General features: G+C 35.8%; 1 protein-coding gene across 1 annotated transcript in view; it reads right to left on the bottom strand.

The window, feature by feature from the left end:
* Nucleotides 1–17,784, bottom strand: part of LOC149782967 (N-acetylgalactosamine-6-sulfatase-like) — a 77,507-nt gene that overhangs the window by 23,863 nt on the left and 35,860 nt on the right. The window contains exons 10-12 of the mRNA XM_089934526.1: nucleotides 10,358–10,494; nucleotides 7,241–7,343; nucleotides 4,946–5,067 (exon numbers count right to left, since the gene is read on the bottom strand). Coding sequence (XP_089790652.1) covers nucleotides 4,946–5,067; nucleotides 7,241–7,343; nucleotides 10,358–10,494 — 362 coding nt within the window. The remainder of the gene's footprint in view (nucleotides 1–4,945; nucleotides 5,068–7,240; nucleotides 7,344–10,357; nucleotides 10,495–17,784) is intronic.

Below are 17,784 nucleotides of genomic sequence, written 5' to 3'. Positions count from 1 at the left end.
TTTGAGTGGGGTGTGAAATTATGTCTCTTGCAAGTTCACAATAACTGCAGTCTTCACAATGGACAGTGTTAGGACCCATCACTGCATTCCATCTCAAACCCAAGAGCATAAAAGAATTGATTGAATGTGCTCAGGATGTGAACCAACTGATAAGTGCAGTATTTAAGATGAGAGAACTCTGGCCACAGGCTCAGCAGGGGCACTAAACATTATACCGAGTCGCCAGGAAACTAGTTAGTTAGGTCCCTATGTAGTCATGGGATCTCTTCCCCATTCAGCCACAAATGACTGGAGCCTTCTCCTTACTGGGATTTGCAATAAGGATGGGATTGGATGGAGGCCTATATGTTTGTCATTGAGATAGGGATGGTCACATGTAATGTCACTGAAAATAAACAACCTCCCTTTGAGTCTTCCACTTAGTTTTAGGATTGTTTCCCAGTGGCATGCACCTTGGGGATATCCCTGTGTCCTAGTTGGTTGCATTGCAAATCTCTGCTGTAGCTGAGTAAAAGGGGGATGGTGGTAGGCTCCAAATTCCATCAACCTGAAGTTGAGGAAAATAAAAATAAATGATGATGGTTGCAAGCCTATCTTGGTGCATGATTGGTTAGCCAGGTGGTAGAGAGCATTGCATCTTTTTTGCACCTTTTTTAAGTTCATACCTATTATTACAGTTGCAGGAAGTTGAGTCTCTGTTATGAAGTGGATGATCATATGAATATGCCACCGCTTATCCTGTTCACTAAATTTCTGGGGTGCCTTGAATGGAGACTGTGACTTATCATGTATATGTTGTGGCCGAGGACCCAACTATCCTTTGTATATGGCTTAGTCTGGTCAAAACAAATGTATGTCATCTGTGTGGGGAAAACTTGATTCATTATGTTGGGATGGGTTGTGGGATGTTTGGTACATGTAACCAGTCCATGCATCTGCTGTGTGACAGGATACTTTGGTTGTTTGCTTAGCTCTTTCCCTTGCTGTACAGCAAAAGAAACAGTTGAACCCTGAGGTGGCAAGGTCTATAGGAATCGCCAACAATGATGAGTCCTGTGGTGGTGACCCATGAAGATTTTATTGTGGAGGCAACTGAAAGTAGAATCTTCAGTAGATAATTTTCACCTTATGTCTGAACTGTAGACTTGGCAGGTGATGTAGAGAAACAAGGACAGAAGTTTGATGGGATTTTTCAGGAAACTTCTGATCAATCCTGCAAGGTGGAGTTTCACTCATCCAAGTAATATCTAAATAATGACCATGAAACTTGAATGCCAATTTCATCGGTTATAGATTGAGGTAGTGAAGTTGACATCTCCTGCGCTATCTGCTAAGTAGATGGAGAGACTTGCAGAACTTATGAGTCAGATCCCATTACATGTTGCTAAGGGGCCACGAGTGGCTGAGTGGTCTAAAGCACTCTCTGTTACAGATCACTGCCATTTCACCTCTGTCTGTGTGGGTTTGAGTATCGGATTCGGCTAATATGGGTATGTGAGAAAGCTTGCCAGTAGCTTCTTATGGGTTGGTGGTTCTTTCCAGGGTTTTCCCAGGTTCTTCCTCCACCATTAATACGGCCGCCATGTATAGCCCATCGTATGCTGAAAAATGGCATTAAACCCTACAACAACAACATGTTGCTAAGCAGCATATAATGGATGGCAGAGGCTTGAGGGCGAATGAAGAGACATCTCTTGGAAACTGAGGCCCCAAAATGGACATGTCTGGATTTGCAAGGCAGTAATAGTTCTTTTAATGTATTATGATTAGGAAACATGTTCAAAGAAGAAAGTGGTTATAATAATGAAACTGCTTGTCATATTACAACTGATGGTCATTATCTGCATGCAGATAAAAATATAGAAAAAAAACTGATGACACGGAATTATGCTGGCAACTATATTCAGGTGGTTCCTAAAGTGGGTTTGAATACTTCTACGTAATGAATACTTCTATGTAATGAATACTTCCATGTAATAAATACTTCTATGTAATAAATACTTTCCAACAAGGAGCAATGTACATCGATGTTAGAGCATAAAACCATTGTTCTTGAAAAGCACTTGTACAAAGTCAGATTTTTATACATGCTAATGGCTTAAAATGTTGGCATCATTATGGAGGTTAACTGCAAATGCTTTCACAACATGAGAAAATGACTTTTGAGCAAGAAGATGAAGACTGAATGTTCAAAGTCTTTCTAAAGTCCAAGAATCTGCAAACAGCAAACCATGTATTACTAGTATTCTTGCATGATAAATTATTACTAGGTATAAAAATTTTATAAAAAAATAGAGTTTCTGATCATTTGCATTCAGTGAAAACAAATGAAGAATGAAGACAAACTATTGTGCAATCCATAAATGACTTTTATGACTGCTCTTCTGATTTACATCCTTTGAAAAAGCTCTCTGCCATCTTTGGTGTCAATCTTTTATGACACCATCAGTAACAATAATTCATTATTTAGATTACACAGCCAATATTGATTATACTATGTTTTTGAGATATCTCAGCCTTTGTTAACTGCAAAAATTGTTAAGGAATTGATTTCTGCTATAAATTCCAAACAGGATAATGACCAATAAAATAGGTGACAATTACATCAGTTCCCCATTACAATGTCTTTCAGTATAAAATTGTCTCATTTATACATGGATCCCATTATTTTTTAATTTGGTTGTATTCTTACATAATTTTTATTTATCTTTATCACATTTCTGCAGCTGTATATTATTAAATACTTGTTTTGGTTTTGTGTTTGTATAAGGCACAGCTTTGTCAGAACATATCTCTGTATCATGTGACTTCACTTATAATGTGGATCTCTTCTGTGGCTCCCAATAACAACTTTATTAATGAGGTACATTGTATTTCAAATTCAAGAATGTCAAGGCATACAAGTTACCGTAGTATCATCAATTTTCGTGGTTTTCGTTGCTGCCCCGAACCACGAATTTAAATCCCCAACGAAAAATGATCCACATAGGATAATACCCCACCCCCATTTTCTTACAGTGTTTCGTTCCTAGAGATTAACACAGCTACTGGCATTTGTTAAATCAAGGTCAATACTGTAATCTGGTAATTAAATATTAGCTTTTACATGTGTTTGTTTTATGTTTTTATTTTAACCTTTTGAAACAAGAATTATACATTTTATATTATTTCAATGCACTCATTCGATAAGGTATCCAATAGCTGTAATTTTACACTCACTGCCTTAAATCGATATGTGAGGTAAGTAAGGTTAGAGAGAAAATAGAGAAAATGCATAAGCATTCAAACAATAGTAATACTAAAAATGAAAGAAAAATAATACAAAATAACAGTATATGAAAATTAAATTTAATACTTATTCAAATCGATCCTTCATTTGAGTAAAACTATTGTTGAAACATTTAAATCCTTCTGAAAGTACATTTCATTTCATCCATGCATTTTTAATCCAAAAGAACAACAATCCTGTAAAATACTATAACTATTTCTTGAAACACTATTGTTAATGAAACACTATGTATATACATTAATTACAGCAGAGTATTAAAGCTCACACTTCACAGATTTTTGGACAAAGCCACTGTATCAACATCGTGCCAATCAAGTCTCATGGTACTCACAAATGCTTCTCAGGTAAATAATCCCCAAATTGCTGAATTAAACAAGTACAGCTTTCTCAAAACCAATGATAATTAGGTCTGATCTTTCACTCATTGTTGCATGAGCTGCAATTATCCATTCAGCGTGAATTGGCTTCATTAATGAGGTTGCAAGGTTTACTAATATTGTGGACTGATCGTCACCAGTAACATCTTTTTTCGTAACGGCGTCGTTATAACTATTATACTCTCCTCGCTTTCTTTTCCAGGACAGTGACTGAAGCAGGGGTTCTACTGCATCATTAGCTGCCTGGTAAGCAAGCGCCTGTGCCGTGTTTGCAGCTTCTGATGGGTTAGAAAGTCCAGGAACCGAGGGGGGTCTAAGTTGAATTTTACCACTCTTAAGCCACTGTCTTAACGCCATGATCGTCAGAAAGTACTGATGGTACAACTTGATGGACAGTGGTTTAAGTAATAGATCATTCATATGTACTTTAGTAACTGATTGGCCTAGTGTTGCTGGCTGCATCGGCTAACTTTGATGTTGAGCACTCAAACAAAAACATGGCGAAAGTGATTAATCTTGACAGGTGTTTTATTTGTGCTCATAGAGATGGAAGTTTTATTTTAGTGTTGTTGGATGCATCAGCTTCAACTGATGTTATTCACTTGGTCAAAAACACGGCTAAGTATTGAACTTTCCAGGTCTTTAATTTGTGCTCATGCAGTTGGTAGTATCGTTTTAAATATTAAAGTGACTGCTGTTTGTGTAGGCATAGTTTTATACTTTTTTATTCTTTACTTTGGGTATTTGTAGAGGTTAAACCGTGAAATTAAATACCAGTACCTACTAATATGCAAACCGTGACATGCAAAACCACAAATTTAAGTACCCACGAACATGCCTTTTTTTAAAACACAAAACACAAAAATTGAGCCCAATGAAAATAAATGATACTACAGTATTTGAAACTATGTATCCTCAATGGCTTTCTATTCTCTTCAGAAAGCATCTGCGTGCATGTGTGTGTGTGATTTGGATTTTTAAAGTAGCCTGAAAGAAATTTCAGTCATATCGCTATGATGTCTGCAGTGTGGCAGTTTATAGTGATGTCTAGGACTGGGGCATCATGCCGCAGACATTTAGCATTATGTCGAACCCAGTCACATTATCCTGACACCAGGCCGACCAGTCCTAACACTAACCTCTCAATGCTGAGCATCCAGCGAGGCAGCTCTTAGTACCGTTCTTTATAAGTCTTTGGTATCACTCGGCCAGGGTTCAAACCCATTAAGAATCTGAAGAAATATGGCAAACTGTGTAACTTAAAAAGGTTATAACTCACTTAATGATGTACTTCTCTCCAAAATCTCTGCCAATGTGGAAAAGCAGAGGTAAACTAGAGTGGTTCACTTGCTCATGTGTTGTCACATTCTCTATTTCTTCACCTGGACAAAAGTCTATACCCTACCAATAAGAAAAACAAAACATGGAATATGTGTTTATGAACTTTATTTGGTGTTTGAGACTTAAATACATTAAACTTAAATTATAAATTGCATTTTTTGAAAGTCTTAAAAACAAAATGAATAATGATTCATAAATTTTATACATTTTTCAGTTGTTTCTTTCTTGTCGATTTGTCTTTCATGTATCACTGACCAGTTTGGTACAAGGTATTACAACACTGACTGGTTTGGTACATGGGACTATATTACTGATTTTCCCCCAGCCCCCTTGCCCCCCCCCCTTTGCAATTATCTTGACATCCACTTCACACTTCTGTTGACAATATTACATTGGGCCTGAGGATGTCAAGATAAACAGGTATTACTGATTAGTCATCAATTTGGAGAGGATGAGAGATAATATTTTCTTTCTGTTCAGGAGGCAAAGCAAGATTTTTGCCCATAGTGGACTTCAGATCACCATCAATTGTATTGAGCATCAACTAGAGATGATAAGAAGTCTTTGAGTGAAAACCCCATCTTGATATGACTATCTGTTTAAAAGGAGTAGCAAAAATAAGATTTTCAAGATGGTCAATATAGCAGCTCTATTGGATGTCTGAGAAGCACCATTTTCATTTAAGATCAACTAAACTATGCCATGAATATGCTGAATGTCCTGGATCATGCTGATCCAAGACCATATTCCTAGTTTGATGAAAACTGGATCATGTTGATCCAAGACCATGTTCCTAGTTCGATGAAAACTGGATCATGTTGATCCAAGACCATATTCCTAGTCTGATGAAAACTGGATCATGTTGATCCAGTACCATATTCCTAGTTTGATCAAAACTGGATCAGAATTACAGCGCCCAGAGTGGTAACAAGCTCAGTCAATCAGATGTCAGATCATCTCATTAATATTCACATATCTTGCTCGTTATCACATTTATGTGATATTGTGATGATACAGGCCCATATTTCTAGTCTGGAAAATGAAGGACTAGAAATTTATCCTCCTCAGATGCACAGTAACTTAATTAATGTGTAGATGTTACTGGTCATCAAACTTGTCAAACTCGTCATCAAACATGTATGAGATCTTCATGATATGAGCTTATAATCAAAGTCAGACAAGAAATATGGTCTCCAGATTGGTAACAATCTCAGTCAATCTTATATTAAATCACCTCATTTATTAATATTTACATGTCTTTTACATACAGTGGTTTCACAAATTGTTGGCGATACCACTTTCATGAATGTATTGTTGCTACAAACCATGAATCCAAAGCCCCAATGAAAAATGAGCCACATGTGATGCAAAAGTCCCCTTCCCCCCATTTTCTTACTGATACATTCCTAGTATTCAACAAAACTCAGCTATTTGAGAATTCAACTTCATTAATGTAATCTGGTAATAAAATAGTAGCTTTTACATGTTTGTTAGATTTACCCTTTTTAAAAACAAAAAACATGAAGCATTTGATCAACTCTGACAGTGAAATTTTGATTCTTCTTTCTGGCTTTTTTATTGTCTAGTGGTAGAAATTGGTCCGTGAATCAGGCACCAACAAAGGAGTGATTCCATTGTTGTTGACTTGATCATGCAACTTTATGGACAGTGGTTTAAGAGATCATACAAAAATGGGCTTAAAAAGAGACTGATTGGCTTGTTTTGTTGACTGATCTTCAACAGGTGTGTGATTTGTGCTCACACAGGTGGTAGTACTGTTTTAAATATTCAAGCAACTGTTGATTGTTGTCTGCATTGTTTTTTCTTTTGTATTTTTATTTTGGATATTTGCAGAGGTTAGTCCATGAAGTTAAACACCTAAAAATATGCAAACTTTGACAATCAAACCTACAAATATAAATACTAATAAAAATGTCTTTTCAAAAAAATTCAAAACAATGAATACTGAGACCAACAAAAATACATGGAAGTACAGAAGCCTAAAATAATATATTTAATTTGAACAATAAAACTGAAAATGTTACTTCCCATATGTACTATTTTTATTCTTTGCAAATTTCTTCTAACCACTTATGTAAATATGTCTCAACTGAAATCAGCCTCTATCACTCCAATCAATAAATTAAGGAGTACAAATAAAGTCACCACCAACTAATTCAAATCGTGCAAAGAGTACATCATGCTGCTTGACCTCTAAAGTGTACTGACCTACCTGATTGTATTCTTGTATAGAATTTGTCCATGTCCATAAATGAGCTTTGTATACACCCAGTCTCATTGCCATCAGCTCATTTCCACGGTAATAAAACAGTGGCCTTCAAGAATACAAGAACATCAAATCTGAGACAGACATCAATAAATCAAATATAGAACGTATACTAAAAGCTTTCAAATTTTAAAACTGACAACAGCTACATGTGCTGTGAATTCAATTTCTATCCCCCTGACCGATGGCAAGGGAGATATAGTTACAGTCATGTCCGTCCATCCATCTGTTGACAAGGTGGTTCCCATAACATAACTTTAGTTTACTCTAGACTGGTCTTTGTTATTTTCAAACCTCATGTTCTCACTAAAAGCAAGAAGCAGAAGTCTACTGATTTGGGGCTGCTAAATTTCAGTCATACTTACTTAGTTGAAAATGTGATTTTCCTTTCTGCATGATAAATCAAACTCGTTTTCTCAGGCTAATTATCATCAATCTTCAAAGGCAGACTAAACTATTGACTAGAACAGCCCCCTCTTTATTCTGAGGCAGAGGCAAAAGGTTGCAGTCAATGGAGCTAATACTGTAATTTTTCTGCTCAGTAAGTGAAGTTTCCTGGATCCAATGTTTATCAAATTTCACAGGTAGTCTACACTTAGACTGAGACACTTCGCTACCAATTCTTGAGGCCTGAGGTTAAATGCCAAGGTAACAGTAGCTAAAATTGTCATTTTGGGCTATTCTCCTTAAGACTCAAACATTTAATTTGGATCAACTTCATAGTTGCATTATAGCTGATGAAGGGCAGCTCACTAATGAGTCTTCAACTGACAGATTATGTACATCAGATTGCAAAGCATGTTAATTATACAGTGGGACTAATATAAATTATTGACCCATAAGTCTCAATGGCCTGGACCTTTGGTCAAGGTATGTGGTCTTAAACTAAACTTACTGAACAGAAACTAATTTCTTATGATCAGACTTACCATGATCATGACCTCTAACCTTCTGATACCAGAATCCAAGGATATCCTGATCAGCCTAAGTGCAATGTATCCACAAAGTTAGGTCAAGGAACATATCCTAGAACAAATGTTTTTTTCTCTGTAAAACTCATTTTTCTTTAAGTCAAAATGACACTGACTTCTGGCCTGTTTGATACTGGCCTCTTCCAGTCCTTAATTCAAGTCTTTCACAAACTTCAATTAAGATATATGGTCTAAAACTGAAGATTTTCATGCCAAAACCATGTTTCTTCTTTCACTCATGGTGATCTTGACCATTTGACCCCAAAATCAACTGGCTTTTTTTTCTAATCCAATGTTAAAGTCATATACAAACTTACATCCACGTGCAGGTTAAGAACTGAAGTTTTTGTGCAAAAACCATTTTCTTCTGTCCATCATAGTAACCTTGACCTTTAACCTTTTGACCTCAAAACTGATAGGGTTCTTCCTTATCCCATGTGCAAGCCAGCCATAAAGTTTTGTCCAGGTGTATTGTGTATGACTAATTTTACTGTATGGAAACCATTTTTCTTTGACCTTTAGACCTCAGAATCAATAAGTTTGTTCCCTCCATTTACAAAGTTTGGTAACTGTAGAATGCGGAGAACTTGAGACATGCAGAAACAAACTTTGTAATAGATGGATGACCAGATATCATAATATAGTGGAACGGTGTATAATAAAAGGCTGATATTAAAATAAACGCAATGAAAAATATCTTTTTTTTACAAATCCGCAGCAGTCTAAATGAAAACACCCATAATGGAGTTGTGTGTAGGCACTTTGTTATTTTCAAGATATGTAAGTAGATATTGTTATACTGAATAAAGACATGGTCGCACTTTAACACTAATTTAGCATCAACAAGGAATATTAGAATAAAATTATTGCCATTAATTTAAAGGAATTTAATGTAACTTCTTATAATTGTAGTAATTTAATATGCAAGTAATATAAAGTTTAAGTGATGAATTTAATTATGATAGAATGGGCATATAAAAACTGACCTAGGGACCCAAAAGAGCCCATTTTCTTGCAGAGTTGGAAAAATACTGATTATTATTATCATCATCACGGAAGTGATGTAACAAGACTTGAGGAGGCCCCGAGTGGCTGAGTGGTCTAAAGCGCTCTCCGTTACGGATCACTGCCATCTCACCTCTGTCTGCGTGGGTTCAAATTTCGGATTCGACCAATGCGGGTATGTGAGAAAGCTTGCCAGTAGCTTCTCGAGGGTCAGTGGTTCTTTCCGTGGATTTCCCGGGTTCTTCCTCCACCAATACTACTGGCCGCCATGTATAGCCTATTGTGTGCTGAAAAATGGCGTTAAACCCTACAACAACAACAACAACAAGACTTGAGAAGTCATATAATTACTGGACCATAACTGAAACAATAAAATTGAATGATATATAGGGGATCTCAAATTGGTAATGACTTAATAGTGAATTTATGCAATGAGTTCAATACTGTCCAACTTTTGCAATCCTAGATGGGCAAAAGCTGCACATTGTTCAAAGAGTTTCATAAATGTAATATTAAATTCATAACCATTTGAGATTCTGTTTATCACATAGTTTTTATTTTAATGGAAATAGTTTAGAAAGAATGAAAAGGAAATATTTTCTTTCATACTGGCACAGATGCTGCACCCTTCATTTTTTGAATGTACAAAATAGGCTTTTTCGAATGCCCATTGGACAATCGATTTGAAAAATGGCTGCCACAATGTTGATATTAATAGTAAAAACAAAAGTTCCAGAAGGCAGGGTAAGGAAAATTCCAATGGTCTCAGTGAATCAGTAAAGAGAATAGTGCTCAAGAACCTCATCTGCTTATTTGGAGCAATCAGAATCACATAAAGTGATGTGTTAACATGTTGTCATGTCAAAAATATTAAACTGTACACACTACATGTACAGTGTGCCAACTATGTGATATGTACATTTTCTAAATGTACCAAAGCAGGCCTTAAATTCTCTCTCTTAAAAATAGACTCCAAACACTCTTTTGTATGTATCATCAGACAGTGTATTTTCCTTTATTTTGCCTATTTTAAAACTTGTAGGAGAAAATTACTATCATATTGCTGTTTCGTGCTCACTTATTTTACCTATCAAAAGTCTGATTGCTGAACAGAACATCAAAGAGATCAATTCCATCAATGACTCTATCCTTGGGCACATCAGCACCAGCTAGGTTAACCATTGTGGTATATAAATCCATTAAAGACCCCACCTGGTGTGATACCTGCAAGAAACATTTATAAAATTAACCCTGTTAGTAACTACCATATGTACTCACTTACAAGTTGAGTTCAAATGAAAAATGCATAGACCCAGATCTGCCATTGCATAATGCACTGGCAGATTTGTGTCTGTGCAACTTGTTAAGAGTAATTAGTAAAACAAACAACACAGACCCTAATCTGCAGGTGTATTATGCTATGGCAGATCAGGATCTTTGTTGCTTTCAGTGTGACTTGACTTTTAAGCAAGTATATCCAGTAGATGACATGACAATCAAAACATCCTTTGCCTCTTCCACTGCATGCTAGAAAAATACCTGGCTGTAAATAGTGGCCATTTTGAACTGAACTCAAGCTAGTGGTTATTGTTACCATAACAACTTCAATGACATCACAACAGCTCAATGGAATGTGATCACAAATATCAACATAAGCAATAGAATGAGGATGTTGAAGCCAACGATTTTTTTTTCAACTTCTTTCAGGAATAACATGGAAAATTAAAGTGTGGATGGCTGAAATGTCACTGTCATTTTTTTTAAAAACTGTACCAATTCGGGCAGTTTCATTACAACTATATGTACCTCCAAGTCTCTCAGTGAGTCAAAGCTGTTCAGTGAACACTAGAAAGAAACAAGAATTTACAATTTATTAGCATGAATGTACTACTGTTGGATTTAGCTGGTTCTTTTTCCAGAAGGCTTTGCTCACAACTAAAACAGCCAGAACTGGGAGCAAGTCTACTACATATGCACCTGCTGAGAGATTAATGGGTGGGTGAGTTTGATAAGGATTTTTCTGCAAGAATTAAAGTGTCAGGTATTTAGCTGTCCTGATACCAATACTTGGTGACAAATAATTCAATACTGGCATTTTTCCACAATAATCATGTATAATAGCCATATTGTGAGTAATAAACACCATATACCTGAATAACACCAGCTATGCAATCTATTTGCAAAGTAATAACCTGGAATAGCTTGCCTTGGCAGGGACTTCATTATGTTTCTTATAGTCTATAAGAAAGAAAAAAATATGATGATGTATTGGATCCATTTTGAATCCAAGGGGTGTTTCATTTGCACTACACATGTAATGACATGTTCTTGCTCTTGCCATCTACTGGAACAACCCCAACAATAAGAAATGAATTTCTGAACTGGCTGCCATTTATTTGCTGGAATCCATTGTATATTCGGATCATTTCACATTATTCTAATCACGAATATCATCACTTGGAGTGGTCATTAGATTGGAACTTGATGATCTGTACAATTTGTTTCCAAAGAGAAGTAGAAAAAAAGGTTGTTGTTGTTGTTGTAGGGTTTAACGCTATTTTTCAGCACATGATAGGCTATACATGGCAGCCAGTATTAATGATGGAGGAAGAACCCGGGAAAGAACAACCAACCCACGAGAAGCTACTGGCAAGCTTCTGAAAAAAGGTCATCTTGCTCATATTATATATAGTACAATGTATATATGCTCACTCATAAACCGAGTCAAACTGCAAAAAAAACAACAAATATCCTGATCAGCCAATGCAGAATGCACCTGCAGATCATGATCTATGCTGTTTATTCTACTGATTACTCATATACTCCTATCGAACTGCACAGATCCAGATCTGCCAGCATATTATGACAGCAGATCTGGGTGTGCGTATTTTGCAGATGGACTCGACTTATAAGTGAGTATATAAAGTAGGTCTGATAAGTAACACAAACATCTCATTCAAATTATAGTAAAATGTAGAGAAGTGCAACAGTATAATGATAATGACTCTGTTATGGCAAAGCTAAATTTCAAATGTGTCTTCAAAGGAGCAAAACTCTTGAAAAGCAAAACAATAAAAAAAAACTCATAAAGGCACATGGCAGCTAGAGAAAAATTTACAGAAGAAATAGCATCTAAACATGTTAGTTGATTACTGAGAAATGACACTTACAGGATATGAAATAAAACACACAAAATGTAAAATTTAAATTCAATAGTAACAATTCAGTCAAAATGGGATTGCTCTGGTGGCCTAATGGTTAGAGCGTCCACCTCGGATGTGGGTTCGATCCCCAGCCAAGTCATACCAAAATCTTACAAAAAATGGTACTAACAGCTGCCTCGCTTGGCACTCAGCATTAAGAGGTTTTTGCTAGGACTGGTCGGCCTGGTGTCAGGATATTGTGATTGGGTGGGACATCACGCTACATGTCTGCAGCATGATGCCCCAGTGCTAGACATCACTATAAACTGTCACACTACAGACATCTTAGTTATATGACTGAATTTTTTTTAAAGTTACGTTAAAAATCCAAATCACACACACACATACTCAGTCAAAATGGGCGACAGACACTTTTATTCACAAAGTAATTGCCTTCATCTAAAGTTTACAAACCAAATGTCACAAGCTACATTCATTGGTTGCAATGTTACAATGATTAAAATATCACAAATGAAAATAAGAAAATGTTTTAAATTTGGGCAAATAACTCCAATAGAAATAATGGGAAAAAGCAATTGGCTCCAATAAAGATTTCATGTGACTTTTAGACAGCTGTTATGATTATATGTATGTGACTTGGTAGAAAAATAATCTAATATGTTACTGTCTTGTTACAACTCTATAGTTTTAAATTAAGAAAAGAAAAGAGCAAAAACTAACAAGTTATGAAAAATTCATGAAATAATTTATTTTCCTAGAATACAAAGTGAACATTTAAAAAGAACTTCCAGTATTGTGAATTAAATTCCAAATAGTCCTAAAAGTTTTATCACAAGTTCAAATGTATGAAGTTAAAACTGAATTCCTGTGGTGTTCATATATTGAATGTGTTCTTGTGTCTGTACTCTAGAATGTGCTAATGAGCCAATGGCATGAAGTGTGTTGATGTGCTGACAGTCTTTTGATATATGACAATAATATAATCAAATATGTTCTTGACTGAATTCACTATAATTCCAAATGAATGTTTTAGTCCAAGAATATTATTGAGTACTTTGTAACTCTAGTAAATAATAATTTGAATAAATCCAACCAAATTAAAACTGAACATAACAATAAGACTGCTTCTGCTTCAAATGATAAGGCAAGAATGAATGATCACAATGTAAACAAAATTATATACCCATCTACTTGATCTAGGTTGCAGTTACCTTTTTCTGAAACTACTCTGTCAATTTACTATCAATTTTTGTGGGGGACCAATTTTCGTGGTTTTCTGTTGTTGCCCCAAGCCATAAATTTAAATCCTCAACAAAAAATGTTCCTTGCAGGTATCACACCAGATGGAGGATTAAATGAACTGATGGACCAGCAAGATAGACTTTAATAAGAGATCATATTTTAGGGCTTCAGAATCTGGAAGACATTTAATAACATGGTGGATATAGTCAAGCTTTCTATCAATTTCTCCCATGATAAAGAAGAGTTTTTTATTGTTATGCAACCAGTCTGCCATCCTATTAAACTGATAGTTGGAAATTTGCCAAAACTTGACACATAGGTTGTCCATGTAGTAACCATCCACATAGTAACCATACATGTTGTCGCCACCAACGTAGTAACCATCTATGTAGTAACTATCCAAAAAATGATAAAGTCTATGTAGTAATCATCAATGTAATAACCATCCATGGAGTTATCATCAGTGCAATAACCATCTATGTAGTAATAATTTATGTAGTAACTATCTATGTACCAACCATGTAGTAAACATCCATGTACCAACCATGTAGTAAACAGCCATGTACCAACCATGTAGTAAACATACATCTACCAATCATGTAGTAAACATCCATGTACCAACCCTGCAGTAAACATCTATGTACCAACCATGAGTAAATATCCATGTACCAACCATGTAGTAAACATCCATGTACCAACCATGTAGAAATGTACCAACCATGTAGTAAACATCCATGTACCAACCATGTAGTAAACATCTATGTACCAACCATGTAGTAAACAGCCATGTACCAACCATGTAGTAAACATCTATGTACCAACCATGTAGTAAACAGCCATGTACCAACCATGTAGTAGACAGCCATGTACCTACCATGTAGTAACCATGTATGTTTACTAAATGGTTGGTACATGGCTGTTTACTACATGGTTGATACATAGATGTTCACTACATGTAGTAATCCATGTACCAATCATAAAGTAAACATCTATGTACCAACCATGTAGTAATGATCCATGTACCAACCATGTAGTAAACATCCATGTGCCAATCATGTAGTAAACAACCATGTACCAACCATATAGTAAACATCCATGTACCAACCATGTAGTAAACAGTCATGTACCAACCATGTAGTAAACAGCCATGTTCTAAAACAAACCATCTATGTACCAACTATGTATTAACCAACCATGTAGTAAACATCCATATACCAACCATGTAGTAACAATTTATATAGCAACCATGTAGGAATCATCTATACAGTAACCATGCTTGTAGAGTAACCATCTATGCAGAGTAATCATCTATATGGTAACCATCTATATAGTAACCACCTGAAAAATGGATCTGAATTTTTTATCCCAAGTTCCAGGGTGAGGGACCGATTTGTGGTAAAATATAAAAACATTGCAATTTCACTGACATTTTTTAAATATTTTGAACCAAACTAAAGAGGTGAATTCTTTTGACAGGAGGACACATAATAGGTCACTAAATATTTGGTCACTTTGAGAAAGGGAGGGAGGGTAGTGGGAGGAACATTTCATAAAATAACATGGGTAACTGCCATGACCAGACAAGAAAGTAGCTTCAAGTTGTTTGCTCTTCATCAAGGTGTGATGTATGTTCATTTTGGAAGTCATTTCAGCCTTTCTGAGGCATATGTACCTTAAATCCATATATGCATTAATTTATTGGCTCATGTCATGGTAAGAATAGCATGTGGGATTTTTCTTACAGCATTTTCAGTTGGCTAAGAATGTGTTGATCACAGCCTAGTGCAGAATCAAATTTTTACATGAGTTTATTTGTACACATCAATAAGGCTTTGATGCTGTGGTACATACATCTATGAGTCAATGTCATGTCAATTTACACTACAATCAAAATATTTTTAACATCTTAGAAGTCTTAGGTTACATGACTTTTAATATCGCCAGATTCACAGAATCTGCAGCAGAAGAACTTGTCAACAGTCATGTTAAAAGTTTAACAAATATGTAAGGGAGGCAAATACAACTAATCTGTGAAACTACAGATCTCCCATAAGTATTTGAATTCCCTCTATGTTATCATTTTAAATATTTCAACATAAAATTATTTTAAAAAATTTGAAAACAGTTCTTCCTGAGCATCATTTTCAAAGGGTTTTTCAGAGACATAAAATGGCAGAAAGAAAATTATACGCTATGCTTACAACATAGCCTGTGTAATCCCAAAATGCATGTAAGAATGGTAGCAGATGTTACTTTCAAAATATCTCTTAGTAAAATGCATGTAAGAATGGTAGTCTGGTTACTTTCTACAAACCACTTAGTAAAATGCATGTAAGAATGGTAGTCTGGTTACTTTCTACAAACCACTTAGTAAAATGCATGTAAGAATGGTAGACAAAATCCCTTTCAAAAAATTACTTTGTAAAATGGTTGTAATCATGGTGGTAGAAGTTACTTTCTAAATATTGCTTCCTAAAATGCACATAAGCATAGTTGTAGAAGTTACTTACTAAATATCACTTTGTAAAATGCATGCAATCATGGTGGTAGAAGTTACTTTCTAAATACTGCTTCCTAAAATGCACATAAGCATAGTTGTAGAAGTTACTTACTAAATATCACTTTGTAAAATGGTTGTAATCAAATCTGTACAAATGCATGAACAGTGCCACAATAAAGGGCAGAGTGGTTAAATCTGTACAAATGCATGAACAGTGCCACATTAAAGGGTAGAGTGGTTAAATCTGTACAAATGCATGAACAGTGCCACAATAAAGGGTAGAGTGGTTAAATCTGTACAAATGCATGAACAGTGCCACATTAAAGGGTAGAGTGGTTAAATCTGTTCAAATGCATGAACAGTGCCACATTAAAGGGTAGAGTGGTTAAATCTGTACAAATGCATGAACAGTGCCACATTAAAGGGTAGAGTGGTTGAATCTGTACAAATGCATGAACAGTGCCACATTAAAGGGTAGAGTGGTTGAATCTGTACAAATGCATGAACAGTGGCACAATAAAGGGTAGAGTGGTTAAATCTGTACAAATGCATGAACAGTGCCACAATAAAGGGTAGAGTGGTTAAATCTGTACAAATGCATGAACATTACCACATTAAAGGGTAGAGTGGTTAAATCTGTACAAATGCATGAACAGTGCCACAATAAAGGGCAGCATGGTTAATTCTGTACAAATACATGAACAGTGCCACATTAAAGGGTAGAGTGGTTGAATCTGTACAAATGCATGAACAGTGCCACATTAAAGGGTAGAGTGGTTAAATCTGTACAAATACATGAACAGTGCCACATTAAAGGGTAGAGTGGTTAAATCTGTACAAAATGCATGAACAGTGCCACAATAAAGGGTAGAGTGGTTAAATCTGTACAAATGCATGAACAGTGCCACATTAAAGGGTAGAGTGGTTAAATCTGTACAAATGCATGAACAGTGCCACATTAAAGGGTAGAGTGGTTAAATCTGTACAAATGCATGAACAGTGCCACATTAAAGGGTAGAGTGGTTAAATCTGTACAAATGCATGAACAGTACCACATTAAAGGGTAGAGTGGTTAAATCTGTACAAATGCATGAACAGTGCCACATTAAAGGGTAGAGTGGTTGAATCTGTACAAATGCATGAACAGTGCCACATTAAAGGGTAGAGTGGTTAAATCTGTACAAATGCATGAACATTACCACATTAAAGGGTAGAGTGGTTAAATCTGTACAAATGCATGAACATTACCACATTAAAGGGTAGAGTGGTTAAATCTGTACAAATGCATGAACAGTGCCACAATAAAGGGCAGCATGGTTAATTCTGTACAAATACATGAACAGTGCCGCATTAAAGGGTAGAGTGGTTGAATCTGTACAAATGCATGAACAGTGCCACATTAAAGGGTAGAGTGGTTAAATCTGTACAAATACATGAACAGTGCCACATTAAAAGGTAGAGTGGTTAAATCTGTACAAAATGCATGAACAGTGCCACAATAAAGGGTACAGTGGTTAAATCTGTAGAAATGCATGAACAGTGCCACATTAAAGGGTAGAGTGGTTAAATCTGTACAAATGCATGAACAGTGCCACAATAAAGGGTAGA

The sequence above is a fragment of the Sinohyriopsis cumingii genome, chromosome 15 (assembly GCF_028554795.1).
Source record: "Sinohyriopsis cumingii isolate HCF-2022 chromosome 15, ASM2855479v2, whole genome shotgun sequence".
Taxonomy (NCBI): domain Eukaryota; kingdom Metazoa; phylum Mollusca; class Bivalvia; order Unionida; family Unionidae; genus Sinohyriopsis; species Sinohyriopsis cumingii.
The sequence above is the reverse complement of the archived record's forward strand: the minus strand, read 5'-3'. Positions and strand labels throughout refer to the sequence as shown.